At 43.8% G+C, this 16,533-nt stretch overlaps 1 protein-coding gene and 1 pseudogene across 1 annotated transcript in view; both read right to left on the reverse strand.

The window, feature by feature from the left end:
- Positions 1-15,042, reverse strand: part of snx29 (sorting nexin 29) — a 49,525-nt gene extending 34,483 nt beyond the window's left edge. Inside the window, exons 1-14 of the mRNA XM_077625091.1 lie at positions 14,703-15,042; positions 13,762-13,826; positions 13,629-13,681; positions 13,400-13,527; positions 12,228-12,408; positions 12,075-12,145; positions 11,712-11,975; positions 10,520-10,847; positions 10,133-10,287; positions 9,336-9,432; positions 9,161-9,228; positions 8,214-8,277; positions 7,555-7,683; positions 3,307-3,395 (exon numbers count right to left, since the gene is read on the reverse strand). Of these exons, the coding sequence (XP_077481217.1) occupies positions 3,307-3,395; positions 7,555-7,683; positions 8,214-8,277; positions 9,161-9,228; positions 9,336-9,432; positions 10,133-10,287; positions 10,520-10,847; positions 11,712-11,975; positions 12,075-12,145; positions 12,228-12,408; positions 13,400-13,527; positions 13,629-13,681; positions 13,762-13,826; positions 14,703-14,709 (1,699 nt within the window). The 5' untranslated portion in view covers positions 14,710-15,042. The remainder of the gene's footprint in view (positions 1-3,306; positions 3,396-7,554; positions 7,684-8,213; positions 8,278-9,160; positions 9,229-9,335; positions 9,433-10,132; positions 10,288-10,519; positions 10,848-11,711; positions 11,976-12,074; positions 12,146-12,227; positions 12,409-13,399; positions 13,528-13,628; positions 13,682-13,761; positions 13,827-14,702) is intronic.
- A 124-nt stretch (positions 15,043-15,166) lies between these two features.
- LOC144092393 (transmembrane protein 238-like pseudogene) lies at positions 15,167-16,178 on the reverse strand (annotated as a pseudogene).
- Positions 16,179-16,533: the final 355 nt, after the last annotated feature.

Below are 16,533 nucleotides of genomic sequence, written 5' to 3' on the forward strand. Positions count from 1 at the left end.
TTTTAGACAAGGCGTTTTTTCTGTTAGTGTTATTTATTGCTATTTCAGGTACATATATACCATCTGACAAAATAAAATGTACTGGTTGGACTGCAAGTGCTTGTCCAATTAATTTGGAGTGGGAGGGGCGAACGAAGCAACGTTAAAAAAAAATAATCGGACGTCTATCGCCATCAGTTATCGCCAATGTGTTAACGCGGACAGGAAAATTACCGAGAGAGAAATTTTTCTAGCAATCTACCAGTTCATTTCATATGCGGTCCGGTGGATAAGTGGTTAGCGCGTCGGCCTCGCAGTTCTGGAGTCTTGGGTTCGAACCCAGGTTGGCACTCCCGTGTGGAGTTTGCATGGGGCGGCCGTGGGTTCTCTCCAGGTACCCCGGTTTCCTCCCACATTCCAAAAACAGGCATGCTAGGCTAATTTAGCCCACTAAAAGTGCAACATGGCACTGAACTCAACTGGCGAACGCGAACTCCGGTGGCGGAATAACGACTCGCTGCCGTGACCGTCTTTTTCGACCTCGAGGGGGCCCTTTAAAAGCCAGCGAGCAAGCGCGAGCCACCGCCCCGCTTTAAAAGCTAATGAATAAACAATTCCCAGTGTGACGGCCTGCAAAAAGCAATTTAAAAGAATGAAGTTTTAATTAACATGCAAACACACCTCCGCTTATCCATTTATATTCAGGAAACATCCCGCACGCTCGCACGCAAAAAGGGCATGAAAATTGACAGGGGCGGAAATACAGGAAAACAGGAGGTCCGAGCCCCCGAAGGACCCGCCGAGGCAAAGCCGCCGCCCACGTCTGGGGCAACGATCCCACAGGGCGCGCGCGTGTCATGAATAAGTTAGACACGCCGGTTAGGACAGGCGACGGTGATGAACGACTCTCATTCGCTCATTAGCCCGTCGCTGGTCAGGTAACCTTATTTGCTTTTTAACAGGCACGTCATCCGTTTCCTCGTCGGAGACCCACGAGCGCCCAACCTTTTCCACGCTCCAATTAAACAAATACGCGTTTACGGGAAAGATAAAAGGAGGCGAACGGGGCACCATTACTGTCATTTTCTATTTATTCATTAAAAATAAAGGCATCGTATTAGTTGATCACGAGTGGACACATAAGACATTTTGAGTAGGAAGGTCGGCAGCCAATCACCGAACACCTAACCCTAACATCGATGGCAGCCAATGAGATAAGAGAATTCAAAGAAAGGGCCGCGACTATTGTGATTAGCTAAGATTGACAGTAGATGCATATTTAGTTGTATTTTTTTACTGTAAATAGAAGCAGATATAATATTTAAATATTTACAAAAAATATATCAAAAGAACTGGATCAAAAGCCCAAAATACTGTTTTTTTTTTATATATCTAAAACAATGTTTATTTGAGCATTTGTTTTCTTAGTAAGTGAAAACGTCTTATCATTTGTTCTTCATTTCAAAAGGAAAGAAATATTGTTTTAATTATGTTCAATAATAAAGAAAATATTTTTAGATACTTGTTTTTTAGATTTTACTAAATCCCATTTAAACTAAACAAAAAAATGGATTAAAAATTGCAATTATTGATTTAAAAGGGGGAAAATCAGGAAATGTAATATACATCTATACTCTACTAAAACAGAAAGTCGGCACTCATGATTGACTTTCCCGGGCCACACAAAATGAGGCGGCGGGCCAGATTTGGCCCCCGGACCGCCACTTTGACACCTGTGATTTAGGAGTTGGCGAAGGAGCTTGGACTTGAAAAATTGCCGCCGTTGTCCAAGGTCAAGATTGGCGTCGATTTGTTTTTTAAAAAAAACAAAGCGAATAATAGTAATAATTCCGAGAACGTGTCGTCTGGCGGGTATTATAGTCTTTGTTCTCCTCCAATTTCCTCTAGAGATGGATTCTCCGCGGAAAAGTCCCTGGGGGGAAAATGGCCCCCTGGCCGAGCCTCGGACCGAGGCGGCTGATTGCGGGCTGCCCCAAATTGCCCCGCGGTCGGGGAGATTAAGAAGATTGCACTGCCACCTCCGCCAAATATCAAGCTTTTCAGCAGAATAAACGACATCCAGGGGACTAATAAAAGGTCAAAGGCGGCTTATTCCCCGCTCTCCATTTTCGGGGTCAAGATCTATTCCGTCCCGCGTGGCCTATTACGCTCTTGATGGGATGTTCTTTTTGGAAAGAACTCCCTCGATGAGCTTCACGCCACTTTTACTAGTGTCCTTTCAGCCCCGAACGGACGGCGTCGTCGGAAAGTTGGGACGTTACGGTATTTTATTCGATCCGCCCTTCGTTAAATAGAGTCATTTGTATTTCACGTGGGTTTGAAGAGAAGTTTATGAGCGCGGAAAGCTTCAAATGTGGAGGAACTGATTTCCAAGTCGCCCAAAATGAACTGATTGACAAAGACAGACATCCAATTCGTTTGAACGGAGATCGGAAACGGGCGGAATCATCAAAAGGAGCAAAGAACGGAGCGCGTCGTTATGGCGAGAAGACGGAGGGAGGGAGGGAGGGTGAAATCGTTTACACGCCGCCGTCCGTGGAGGAGAGGAAATTGCTACGCCAGTCTGTCCACGAGAAGATGGGGAGCGAGTCGGAGGAAGGTAAAAACCAGCGTGCGCCGATAGGGCACTAAAATAACATACAGTGGTACCTCGACCTATGAGTGCCACACCATACCAGCAATTTGAGATACGAGTGAAATTTCCAGCAAATATTTGTCTTGAGATACCAGACAAATTTTGCTATACGTTGGCGGAGCTTGTTGGCTAATACGAGAGGAGTATATACTACTTGTCGTTGGCAAGTGGTCGTGCGTTATCCTATTTTGAGGACATTTGTGTGCAACATTTTGGGACTATTTTGAAGGGAAGACAAAAGCAAACGACCCTCGATAGGTTGCATCTGAAAGTCAGGGTGGAGGCGGGGCCAATAGAGCCAACCCAGGGGAAGAAGGGTATTAAAATTGAAAACAAAATTAGAATTAAGTTTAGTGTAAGGTTAGATTCAACTTATTTTTGAGTGTGTCTGCATCGTCATCCAAGTTCATTTTAATTTGTTCGCGTTATGTTACGAATACGTTGCCGTGCAAATAATTGGAACAAATGAATTTGTTTTGGGTTCATTTCTATGGGAAATGTTCATTTGAGTTACGAGTAAATGGACATACGAGCTCAGTCCCGGAACGCATTAATCTCGTATTTCTACATCAAAAGTGAGATGGCCTCATGAAAGCTCTCGGTTGGATATATATGTGTCTAACCCTAACCCTATGGACTGGCAAACGTGTGTGTGTGTGTGTGAGACTTACCGTGGTCATTGCTTTGGTTGCCCTCTCTCTTGAGCATCTGCACCGCCCCCACGTACTTCTTCAACTGGACCTTGAGGACCTCATTCTCCCTGCGCAAATAGACACACACGTATATCACAAAAGCTGCAACCGCTAATAATAAAGAGGCATTTTTAGGCTAGGTTTACCCCGTCTAATATTCTTACGGGGGAAAAAAGTTGACTCGAAGATCAATTGCTCTTAAAAAGCATCATTTCGTGAAGCTAGAAATGCTTATTTTGAGATTCTTACACTAAAAATAAATACTTTTTTCCAGTGGACAGGAAATGTCGTGAAATATTTCACACTTGACTAATATTTATTGTGTACAATACGAAATAAACGTCTACATACAACGTAGCCAATCGTCAGAACGAACGAGCGAATGATTCTAAAGATAGTTTGTTGTATTTTTTATTGTAAATAGAAGCTAATATAATATTTAAATATTTACAAAAAAATATATCAAAAGAACTGGATCAAAAGCCCAAAATACTGTTTTTTTTAATATATCTAAAACAATGTTTATTTGAGCATTTGTTTTCTTAGTAAGTGAAAACGTCTTTTTATCATTTGTTCTTCATTTCAAAAGGAAAGAAAATATTGTTTTAATGATGTTCAATATTAAAGAAAATATTTTTCGATATTTGTTTTTTAGATTTTACTAAATCCCATTTAAACTACAAACAAAAAAATGGATTAACAATTGCAATTATTGATTTAAAATGGGGAAAATCCGGAAATATAATATACATCATGATCCTAAAACAGAAAGTCAGCAATCGTGATTTACTTTCTCGGGCCGCACAAATCGACGCGGCGGGTCAGATTTGGCCCCCGGGCCGCCACTTTGACACCCTCGCGCCAAATGAATTCATCGCCGACAGCGGCGTTAAATTGCGGCATCCCCGGCGCAACTTTACGAGGGCGTCGACGGCCTGCGTGCCAAAGTCGCCACTCGTCAGAGAGAGAGAGAAAGCGCGGGTATAAAGAAGTGGCTATTTTACAGGCCGAGGGTGCCGGAGCGGCGATAAAGAAAAAGAGCCGGCGGCCGCTAGCCTTTTAGCGACAGGCTGGGGGGGGAGTATCATTGACTGGGGAGGAGAAATCAATCAGTCGCGGAGACGGAGGGAGGCTTTACGCCCTTGCCACTTCAATTTAACCGTCTTTGTTTACGCTGGCCGCCGCAATTCTCCACGGGGGATTTTGGGCTCGCCGCGGCGGGACACGCCCACGTCCTTCCAGTCTGATTTTCCCTTTCATCCAAAGGCAACGGGAAATCCCAGCCGGGGTGATGGGAACCGGTCTGGTTGTACTGGGAATACGATACGATAGATTTAGCTTCTATTTAATACTACAAAATAATGAACATACACAAATGATAGCCAAAGGCTAGCTTCCATCGTTACGAGTCAAAACATATAATATCCGAGATTGATTTCCTGGCCCTGTGACGAAAATCCAATGGCAAATTGTTATCCTAAATTAGTCAAAGTTTCATACAGTATTTTGACCATAAAAATCCAATTTTCAGCTGTGCCAAGGAATATTTTCTCCTAAATCAATATTTACAGCTTTTAATGGCCCTTTATTTTAAGTGGAGTTTATTCCCCTGGATATTTTTTTTTGTCCCGTTTGACGCAATGTTTTTTTGTGACTAAATGATGATGGTAGGAAGGCACGGTCAAATGATGCAGTTGTATTTTTCGTTGCGTTTAGTGGCCCGATAATGAAACGGTTTTGTTGAATTATTAAAGCGAGAAAAGCTGAAAATGTTTTCAAAATGATGGAACGGAACTTTCCGCTGAAGGCACTTGTAGCTAGCTAGCTAGTTTTGGGTACTTAACCTTAAGAGTTAAAGATCGGGTCTAATTATAATTTAATTGCTATCATTTGGTGAACAGAGTAGGCTAATCAGACAACCGCAAAAAAATTGGTGAGGGCAAAAAGAATTGTTGTGCTTATACAGTATATTGCATGTTGTAAGTGATGCGTATAATATTAATAATAGTCATTGAGTGTTTATAATTATAGAGCTCCAAGTGAGTCAACTTTTGGGTCATTATATTTGGATTTTATCTTTTTTGGAGTATTTTGGCTTTGTGCGGTTTCGTCTGATTTTTTAATATTCAAAATATGCCGTGTATAGCTTTCTTTTAACTGTGAATTTTACGGGATGTCCGACGCACTCCAAGTGGGAGGGACGGCAGCAAATGTCCCAATGTTGAGAAATGGTACCGATTTGTGAAGGCAAAATCCCCCCTTATTTTCTATTGTGTTCTGGCTGATTGCTTTTCTGATTTGGCTGTTTGTCGGGGGACTTTTTTTCCGGGCAAAAACGCTGTGATTCCCGCCAGACTTTGGAAAGCAATTGCCCAAAATTGCCTGCTATTTGAAAGGATTTAAAATACCAACAAAACAAACAAAAAAAACAAGAAGCAGAAAGGATTTCCGTGGCGGTACTGCATGGTTTTAGAAAGAAAAAGACGTTTTTAAAACAGTTAGACCTAAATTCATTCAAAATGAGCGTTCAAGCCACTAAAATGACATCGGCGTGGCAAAAAATATCATGCCCAAGCGTAATATGGATTCTAGTTTGTGGGCGGGTTGGCAGCGAAGGAATACTCAAATGCATTGGACGTCAACAGCCGCCAATCAAAAAGTGTTCTTCCTCTGGCCAAGACGCACCCTCACTCGCAAAATTGGTACCGAGCGTATCTGGGTATTAAGAACCGAGTTTTCATTGGCCGAACTACTAAACTCATCAAAAATGGGGAATCGCGGTGTTCACATCTTTAAAGAAGTGGAAAAAAATAATAATAATAAACAATCTTGGACTTGATGTACGGTAATTGGCAAAGTGAAGTCAGAAGCCTCAGGTAATGTTTTTTTTTGTTTTTTTCTTCCCTTTTCTTTGCGTTCGGAGTCTTCTAATGAACAATAAGGGGGGGAAATTGGCTGTTTTTAACGGTGCTCTGGTTTTATTTGGGTAGAAAGATGCACGGGCGCCGCTGACCGTTTTGGCTGCTCATTTCTGGGAAGGCCGATGGTAGAAACCTTCTGCGTACAATAGCGTATTGTTATCGGGCAAGGGGCTACAAAGACGGAAGCCAAAGCACGTCTCAAAGGACCTTGGGATAATACGTTCACGCAAAAAAGCTTATGGTCTAATAATAACATTTTCTATAGATCACGCAGTGAGGAGGAAAAAAAAGCTAAGGCTACATTTATGGAGATTTTTCCATTGGAATTTAACGCTACTTTTGGTCAATTTGCTTAGTGGCATTTTAATACTTCCTATAGATGGCTTTATGAGGAAAAAAAAAATCAAGCATGTTAAATATTTTTACTGGAGGCATAAAAATTCCTATTTTCAAATATTATTCCGAGTCAAAATACATGAAAATGTGAAAATAATGTGTAAAAAATTATTATAAAAAAATTATAATAAAAGAAACATTTAAAAAATGCTAATTAAAATAATAATACAAAATATCTAAAAAAATAATATTTTTTTTAAATGATAATAAAAAATAATAATAAAAATTGATAAAAAATATTAGGTGGCGCTAAAGTTAGCATTGCCGCCACAGCGACGACCCGACGCTCCTATTGGTGCATTCTCGATTCGGCTCTATCGCCATATTTTAGCTTGCAGGTTAGCAGAGAGCCGTATGTACCTGTCGAAAGAGCCACATACGGCTCCCGAGCCATAGGTTCCCTATATAGTCAAAACAAAAACCGACACGATAAAACCTTCCCTCGCTCAACCTTCTCGGCCAGAGTCATAATTGCACTTCCGATGGCATTAATTGCGAGCTATTATGTATAAATACTGACATCTTGGTAAAAAGATTGAAAGAATGAGGAAAGGCGTGCCTGTAAACGCTTTTTTTTTTTGCTTGCGTGACGACCGGGTGCTCCTTTACCGGTATTTATAGCCGCTATTGATCGAGACGGATTCGGCCGAGGAAGAACGCTAGAGATTTAGCCGTGGACGGACGGCGGCCTTGGCCAGGCCATCGCTCCCTCCCCGTTTATTTCCGCCGTGCAAATGGGAATAAAAATGGGGACGTGATAAAAAAAAAGAAGAAAAAAGAGCAGGGTTCGCTCCAAAAAACTGGAAAGTGGCAGCGAGTTGGACACAAGTTTTACGGCCATATTCTTTGGGGGGTTTATTTAATCCCGAAAGGTTATCGGTACAATTTTGGTGTAAAGGGATGGAATTACCTGGCCAGAGCTTGGACCTTGACGGCGTGTCTCTCCTCCGTTTGGGCCAGACTTTTCTTAAGTAGCTGGATTTCCTGGCGGAGAGCGGCCGAATGCTCCATTTCTCCGTCCAGCAGACTGCGCAGAGACCTGCCAAATACGCCGAGTCAACCGTGTTAAAGCGCGGAAAACACTTTGCTGTCCCACTTCATGGCTGGAATACAGATCGGAGCCATTTACGCCAACCGACAGATGTTACAGCTACATGCTGTGAGGGGGGAAAATAAATGGTCTTTGGGAAAATATCAAATGAGTAAGTAAGATATCAGGAGTTTATGGTTCATTTCTGTCGGTTTTTAGGCACCTCACTTCAAAAAAATGTTTAAATATACGCAGCTGTTGTATAATGACAATAAAGGCTTTTGATTTGATTTGTTTTTGATTTGAATAAGTAGCTATGGAATGGATAGATATCATTTCACACATCTAGAGAGCACAAATATGAATTGGTGGACATTTACGGCAGAGATGTGTGCGCGTAAAACTTTCATTTGGTGTAGTAATCACTTTTCAGGAGATATAAAGTATTAATAGTATTGGCAGCTAATAACCTGGAATTGGTTTTGAGCAATTGTGAGCATTAATGAAACAATGTCACGTGACGAAGACGTGGGACGTACCCGTTTTGTTGGTCCAGCTCATCCTTCCTGCTCATCATGGCGACGATGGCCTGTCGCAGCTCGGCTGAAAAGACACGCAAAATCAGAGGCGGATTCCATTTTAACACAGATGGATGCCTTCCTTACAATTGTTGTTGTTTTTAAAGGGATTTCCTGTGTTTAACTGTGGCGATGGCGGGCAAATAGGCGGGCAACTTTGCCCTCACTTTTCGAAATGGGCCAATCTGGCGGGCATCTGAAAAGAGGCTTCATGGAGCGGTGGTCATTTTCTTTCTCTTCTCTTCTCTCTACATGTGCAATCTCATTTTATAAACCGCTTTATCCACACTAGGGTCACGGAGGGTGCTGGAGCCCATCCCAGCTGACTTTGGGCCAGAGGCGGAGGACACCCTGAATTGGTGGCCAGCCAATCGCAGGGCACAAGGAGACAAACAACCAATCATAGCTAGGGTCAATTTAGAGTGTCCAATCAGCCTACCATGCATGTCTTTGGAATGTGGGAGGAAACCAGAGTAGCTGGAGAAAACCCACGCAGGCCCGGAGTGAACATGCAAACTCCACGCAGGTGGACCTGACCTGGATTCGAACCCATGTCCCCCACACGCGCTAACCACTGATCCACCGGGCCGTCATGTGCAATCTCACAGAAGCTAAATAAGTCCTGAGTGACAACGCTGGGCATTTCCGCTCCGAGAGAAATTAGCTTTTGAAGCGGGCGTGCCTATTGGCTGAAGCAGCAGTGCCACCTGGTGGACGAAATGCAGCTCGGCTTGAGAATGACGAGGAGGACGTTTAGCGTTTGAAAAGGACTGCACTATTGTAAGTTACATGTAGAATTTAGCGCTCCCATCTAGATTTCTTTGACCTTTCCATTACAATGGTTTATTTTTTAATCGAAAACAATGCAGTAAAACGTCAGGTTAAAAAAATATATTTAAAAAACTTACTAAGTGTCATGGACTCTGGCAGGGCGCCATCGACTACAGCGGACCGCGCCAAAGGACTGGAATCGGCACTGAAATAAACAGACGGACACCGTCAAAGTCGTTTAACGATACTAAAATGGAGACGGCAAAACTGCGAGGATGCTCGTAAGACGTCTCAGGTAGAGAAGACCCTTACTTGGGAGGCGGCCGCGTTCCGCCGTCATGGGAGTCCTCCGCCGGCCCCGGTGATTGGCGGCGAGATGGAAAGACCGGAGAGTCCTCCACGGAGTTGACTGAAACGAGATGGATGGATTATTAGTCGCATTTTGGAGACGTTTTTTTAATTTGATCAAAAACCAAGAAGAAAAACACAAACGGGAGGCTAAATGGGCATCTGCTAGCTAACCAGTTTGGCAGATACAGTAATCCCTCAATTATCGCGAATTCACTACTTTGCAATTTTTTTCCCACTATTAATTATTAAAAAGTATATATACTATATATATAAATGTTTGTTAAAGTTCATAAAAATGTGAAAATCTACGCTGAATCTCGTAAGTGGAAGTCACTCTTGCTACTAGCACTGAAGAAAAAACTAAGTAATAGCGGTGACCCTACTTGACGATTTTTCAATTATCGCGGCCATGTTTACATTAACCGCGATATTCGAGGGATTACTGTAAATATAGCCTTATAAAAAACAATGTAACAGGGTGTCAGTGGTCAGGAGCAGAAGAAAAAAAACAAGTCGTAGGCCTGAACAAACTGAAAATACGGTGGTGTATGTGGGTAATCATTCTGCCAACTGTCAGTATTGAGGGGAAAGTATATTTAGTGCAGACAGGTGTCAATTCCTCTTAGAAAAGGGGAAGCAAGCTAGCTAGTCTTTGTCTCATTTCACTTTCTATCTGAAATACTATTGAATTGAATGGAAAAGGCTTTTATTTGAGCCGAGCGGCGGGCGACGTGTGCTTTTGCGGCGACGTACAATACCTGGCTGCGGGGGGGCCGCGTTGACCGGGATGAGAACGTCTGAGGAGCCGGAGCCGCCGCCGCCGCCGCCGCCGCCACCTCCTCCGCCCCCGCGCTCCATCAGAAGCGACACGGGGCTCCACGTGGACACGCTGGAAAGGCTTCCCACCGCCATCCTCCAAAGAGAACATATCCATTTGGCTCAAGCTGCGACCGACCTTTCTCGGCGGGATCGATAACGCCGCCGGTCGCACGCTGACATTTCGACAGAGGCGTCGTCGTTCCGTCCGTTCGAAGCGAGCGAGCCGGCGAACCGACGTTCGACCAGGCCAGCCCGCTTCAAAAGGATGGGACGCCTCGCCCGTCGACACCAGTTTTCATATTTTCTCCTTTTTTGACAAAACTTACTGGTCACTATTCCTCTCGTCGTCCAGGATTTGCACCCCTGCTTTGCCTTTTTCATCCTCATCATCATCATCATCATCGTCTTCCTCGTCGTCATCCGGGTTCCTCCCGCCGGGCGACGGGGGCGTACGAGAGCGGAGGGGCGAGCCGTCGTCCAGTCCGTTGCGAGGCGGCGAGTCGGGGAAGGACGGCGCCGAGAGGTGGGCGGCCATCTTGGGGAAGTCGTCCTCCCCGTCCTCTTCGTCCTCGGCCCCTCCGTCCAGGTCGTCGTCGAAGGAGATGATGTTGGTGATTTTCTTCTTTTTGCGCCGTTCCTTCCTCAGGCCGGAGTCTGGAAAATAATCAATCGCTCAAATGAATATTGGAATGGCGGTTCTTTAGTACATCAAAAACCGAGAAACCAACATTTTGATGATAAAGTAATGGTCTAACATAAGGGTGTCAAACTCTAGATATAATATTTAGATTTTTTTTAAATAAATGGATTAAAAGAACTGGATTAAAAGCCCTGAATATTCAGGGTTTTTTTATAGATCTAAAACAATGTTTATTTTAGCTTTTTTATATTTTTATATTTTACAAAATGATTTTTGAACTAAAAACACTGAAAAAAAATGGATAAAAAATGACAATTATTGATTTAAAAGGGGGAAAATCAGGAAATTTAATATACATCTATTCTCTTCATTTTAATTTGATCCTAAAACAAAAAGTCGGCACTCATGATTGACTTTCCCGGGCCACACAAAACGATGCGGCGGGCCAGATTTGGCCCCCGGGCCACCACTTTGACAAATGTGGTCTAACACATACAAAATTAGCACCTGCTAATGTAACATGAACACTTTCTGTTTTAGGATCAAATTAAAATGAAGAGTATAGATGTATATTAAATTTCATGATTTTCCCCCTCTTAAATCAATAATTGTCATTTTTTAATCCATTTTTTCTTCTTTTTTTTTGTTCAAAAATCATTTTGTAAAATCTAAAAATATATTTTAAAAAAGCTAAAATAAACATTGTTTTAGATCTATAAAAAAAACGTCTCAGCGCTTTTAATCCAGTTCTTTTAATCCATTTATTTAAAAAAAATCTAAATATTATATCTAAAATGGTCCGGCCCACATGAAATCCAGTGGATGTTAACGCGGCCCGCGAACCAACCCGAGTCTGAAACCCCTGGTCTACGGCCTACCGGCGGAGGCGCTGCGAGGCAGGACGGGCAGCGGATCGGAGGCGGCGTCCGTCCTGGGGCCCAAGCCGGGCACGGCGGCGCCGGTGGCCGTGCCGATCTCTCGGAGCAGGCTGCCCACTCCCTGCGCCGACTCCTTCCAAAGGCTCCCCACGCCCTGAGCCGACTCCTTGAGGAGGTGCGTGACGGCCGAGCCGCCGCCCCTGCTCGGCCCGCCGTTCAGGTCGCCGTTGTCCATGTTGACGGCGAAGAGGATGGAGTTCAAACCTGCGGGCGACACACGCCACCATTTTGAGCTTCCCCCAAACGAAGCATTTGCTTTAAGGAAGACACCATTTTAAGAAAGAGATGATAAAGAAAAGTCACCTGCGGCCATGGTGGGCAACATACTGGCTCTCTCTTCATCCAGCATGAATGCCCAGTCTTCGTAGTAAGTGCTAAAAAAAATTAAATACGTTAAAAAAAATGGTTACGAGTTGATTCGGATGAGAGGGTCCTCGAGCGGCGGAGCCGACGAACCCCAGGCGAGGCGTGTCGGCCAGCAGCGAGTGCAGGTAGCGTTCCAGGGAATGCTCGTTGAGGGCGCAGCGCAGCCAAGCCCGACCCCGGCCCACGTCCGACCAGATGTGACGCAGGGAGTAGAAGCGCTGGAGCTCGTGGCGGTTCAGGTGCTCCTTGGCCAGGAACCAGAAGGTCAATTCTGGAGGACGGACGGCGGAAAGGCGTTAGGTGAAACGAGGAGATCATCTTGCCAAAAAGATTTTTTGGCTCAGCAAAAGCTATATTAGAGGGTTGTGAGCTAAAACTTTTTTGATTGTTGGTGAAGAAATGACGTCTCCATTTTTGCTTCTCGTCGAAAAATTGGTATAAAAAATAATCTGATGCTTAAATGGGATTTTCTTCACTTTCGCTTTGTTGTGCGATAAAGACACATCTGGATTATTTTGATTTAAATAAAAATCAATGCAATGTGATTAATGGAGCTCCCATGATGGTGATTTTCTTGTCTCTTCACTAAGATGAATATACAGCATGTATAGTATACATATATCACAGGTGTCAAAGTGGCGGCCCGGGGGCCAAATCTGGCCCGCCGCATCATTTCGTGCGGCCCGAGTAAGTAAATCAACTTTTTGTTTTAGAATCAAATTCAAATGAAGATTATAGATGAAAATTATATTTCCTGATTTTCCCCTTTTTAAATCAACAATTGCAATTTTTTATCCATTTTTTCTTTTGGTGTTTTTAGGTCAAAAAGCATTTTGTAAAATCTAAAAATAAATATATAAAAATATTTTCAGTTTTCCACTTTAATATTGATTTTTTTTTTTTTAATGTTTCCATTTGAAATGAAAAACAAATGATTATTAGATGTTTTCCCTTAAATAAACAGTTTTATATCTATAAAAAACGGAATATTTAGGGCTTTTGATCCAGTTCTTATAATCCAATTTAAAAAAAATCTAATTATTATATCTAAAATGGTCCGGCCCACATGAAATCAAGCCCGCGAACCAACCCGAGTTTGATACCCTTGGTATATATCTTTAGCCATATATCTCAAGATTATTTTGTCTGTAGCATTTAATTAATTAAATAAATCAAATCCATTTCCATGATTATCACTTCTCGATAATTGTCGGTAGCCGACGTGTGTAAAAAATGTGAGTCCACAAAAAAACAAGTGATACCTGCTTCGGTCTTGCCGCTGAAGCCCGCCACCTGCTTGAGGGCGGCGGCGGCGGCGAGGGCCAAACCGCTGCTCTTCTTCAAGCCGTGATGAAGCACCGCCTCGAACTGGGCGCACAGACAGATGACCCTGCCGGGCGGGAGGGCGCAAACGCACCAGGTCCAACATTAGCAAACACGGCGCTAGCTTCCTGACACATTTTGCGCACTGAACCCAAAAAGGGCGCCGACCTGCTGTCCGAGTCGGTGGCGATCTCTTTTCTTCCTCCGAAGCGGATTTGGCACTGGGCAAGCCGGAGAAGATATGTCATGTCGATGATAAAATAAAAAAAGACAAAACGCTTTCAAAAGACGTTATTTGAACCTGTTTGACGGCATCGAGTAATCTCTCCAAGAGGTTCTGTCTCTTAGCGTCACTTTGCACAGTGCCTGCAAAAAAAACAAAAACAAAATGATCACCAAAATTAAGGGTCAATTACTCCTGGCCACATATCTATCACGATACTATACATTTATAGAAGGAGGATTGGACGTCTAGCTCCGTGATTGGTAGTCATTTATGTCAAAACATAAAGTGTGTCCTATACCCGGGTTGCACGGTTTCATTCATTTTCTGAACCGCTTTATCCTCACAAGGGATGCTAGAGGGTCAAAAGGGGGCCACGAACAATTAATACTTTCAAATATTATTCTTTGAGAGCCATACTCAGAATTTAAAAGTAAACATTCATGGAAGTGTGTGCATTTTTTTTATTCATTTCACCACTTTTAAAAGTAGAAAAAGTCTCCTATTGGTGCATTGGGTGGGAATCAACAATATTTTTAGTTCACAGATTAGCAGAGAGCTATATGCACCCATCAAAAAGCCACATATGGCTCCCGAGCCACGCAATTTAATAGTAGTAAAAGAAAATTGATTTTTTAAACATGCTATCGGTACAGTACGGGCATGGACCGACATTAAAACGGTCATTGAGCCATAAAACATTGGTGCATAACATTTGTTCGTTCGCTACCACCCCTCCCACTTTAAATAGATTGGGCGTCTATATCCAAAATGCTATTGAATGCTTTCAAATGGTCATTCTACGGCCCGATATTATATTGGCAGTGATGAATAACGCTAATTCAGACATCATCTTCATCCGGGCGGATGTGACATAACGCAAACCCGGCCGGTGCACGATTTGACAGTATTTTTGTTCTATGCTTGTTTGTTTGTTTTTTGTTCATTAGCAGAAACGACCCCCTTCCTTCTCCTCCCGTTATATTCCAAAGACTAAACAAGAAACAAGTTAATATTACCGTTCATTGTGACGACGAAAGTTGAGGCGCAGCAACTCCCAGGCTCGACAGCCGGCTAGCTTCATTCCCTCGGCTAGCCGACGGACGGACGGACAGCCGGGCTCGAGTCGCGCCCGTGGTCGAGCCGCTCCACCGCGGCTCCACTCCGTCGGCAAGCGGGGAGAGGTCTTAGTGGAGCCGAGAAGCCGCCGCCGACATTCCAATACGGAGGGTTCCCCAGGCCAAAAGGGTCCAGTGGGTCCGAAACATGGCGTGAGAAGCGAACGGCGAACGGAGTCCTCGTTAGGGGATAACGAGGTACAGCTTGTGCTGGATCACAACACCGGAAGAGTGCTGGTCACGTGAGTAAACACCACGCTGTCACGTAGCCTCGCGCAAACGCTCATGGGAAACGTAGTCTTGAGAGGCCGTTCTTTTTTTTCCTTCGCTCGTGTGTTGCTGCTTAGTGAATTTAATACTTTTATTGTCATTATACACGTTTAATGAGACTTGAAGCTTCGCCATGAAGTGCACAAATAACAAATAGACGTGTAATTCATTTGGAGTGAATGGAAATCTGCTTGTGTTCTTTGCATTTTTATAAGTTTACAGGACTGAAATCTTATCAGCAGATAAGGGCACGCGAACTAATCTGTAGTTATCTGAACTGTGCAGATACGTTTAGGTGTCTAATCATTGATAGCAGTGCAAATGCAAAAATCACCAAAGCGAGAAAGACACAAGCGCTTAAACCAATCATTCAGATTGGACATCTCAATGCACTTTGCTTATATTGATTGACCTTAGTGAGAAGCAAGAGAGTGCTTTCATTACTTGTGCAATCGGAAGTCGTGAAAAGCAAGAAGTGACAAAGCATATCTCTTTCAAGCAGTGGATAAAATTACGAGGACATACATGACTGTCTTTAAAGTTCTTCTGTCTCTAACAGAGCACATTTAATATGGATTTGTGCTTCTCTGAATTCCCAGATTTGGACATCTCCACCCCAAAGTAGTACACCATTTTTCATATTGAAAGAGTTTCTCTGGCAAAGTTCTGAGACGACGACGACGATGACGCGGCACCGTCGTAGATGGTGAAGAGGGCCACGTGGTTATCGGGCGCGGGCTTTTTCCTCAGAGAGTTCCGAATTCGGCGGGACAGGCGCCCCGGTCCTGGGTTCTTGCGCCGGGGCGGGCCCACGCCGTCCTCCAGCTCCTCGGGAGGCACGTCGATGTTGCCCGAGTACCAGAAGACCCACCAGATGAGGCTGAGGAAGATGACGATCCCGCCGACGTAGATGAAGAGGTCGCGCACGGCCAGGCCCCCGAAGACCCCCGCCATCATGATGATGGCGCCCAGGACGTCGTGGGCCACGGCGAACCAGAAGGAGCACTTGCAGCGGCCCACTCCTCCGCGACCGCCATCGCGTTCCGTCTCCGCTTCCATCGTCGCCGACGGCGACCGTCGCTTTTGCGAGAGCTGGCGGAACGAGGGTCAAAGTTCCACGCGTGCCGGCCTTATCGCAAAGTCACTCTGGTCGGCCGGGGGTGGGACCAAATGTTTTTTTATTCAAAACAGTGCAGCTAGTTTTGCCCTCATTTTTGGGCCCGTGATATTGTCAATATATTTTTTTTGTCTTTTAATACTACATTTTTCATGCTCACTTGAACTTAGTCATTCTTAATGTGGCAGTAATCAATAGCATAGTATCAGCCATTACCATAGCGATACATTTTTTGATATCTTTTTAAAAAAGTATTCCAAATGACATCCTCATTTTATTGTGTATTTTTTTTTAAAAGCACGCATATCACACTGTCTTTTAAAAAAAAGTATTCCAATTGACGAC

The sequence above is a fragment of the Stigmatopora argus genome, chromosome 18, assembly GCF_051989625.1.
Source record: "Stigmatopora argus isolate UIUO_Sarg chromosome 18, RoL_Sarg_1.0, whole genome shotgun sequence".
In the NCBI taxonomy this organism is placed as follows: domain Eukaryota; kingdom Metazoa; phylum Chordata; class Actinopteri; order Syngnathiformes; family Syngnathidae; genus Stigmatopora; species Stigmatopora argus.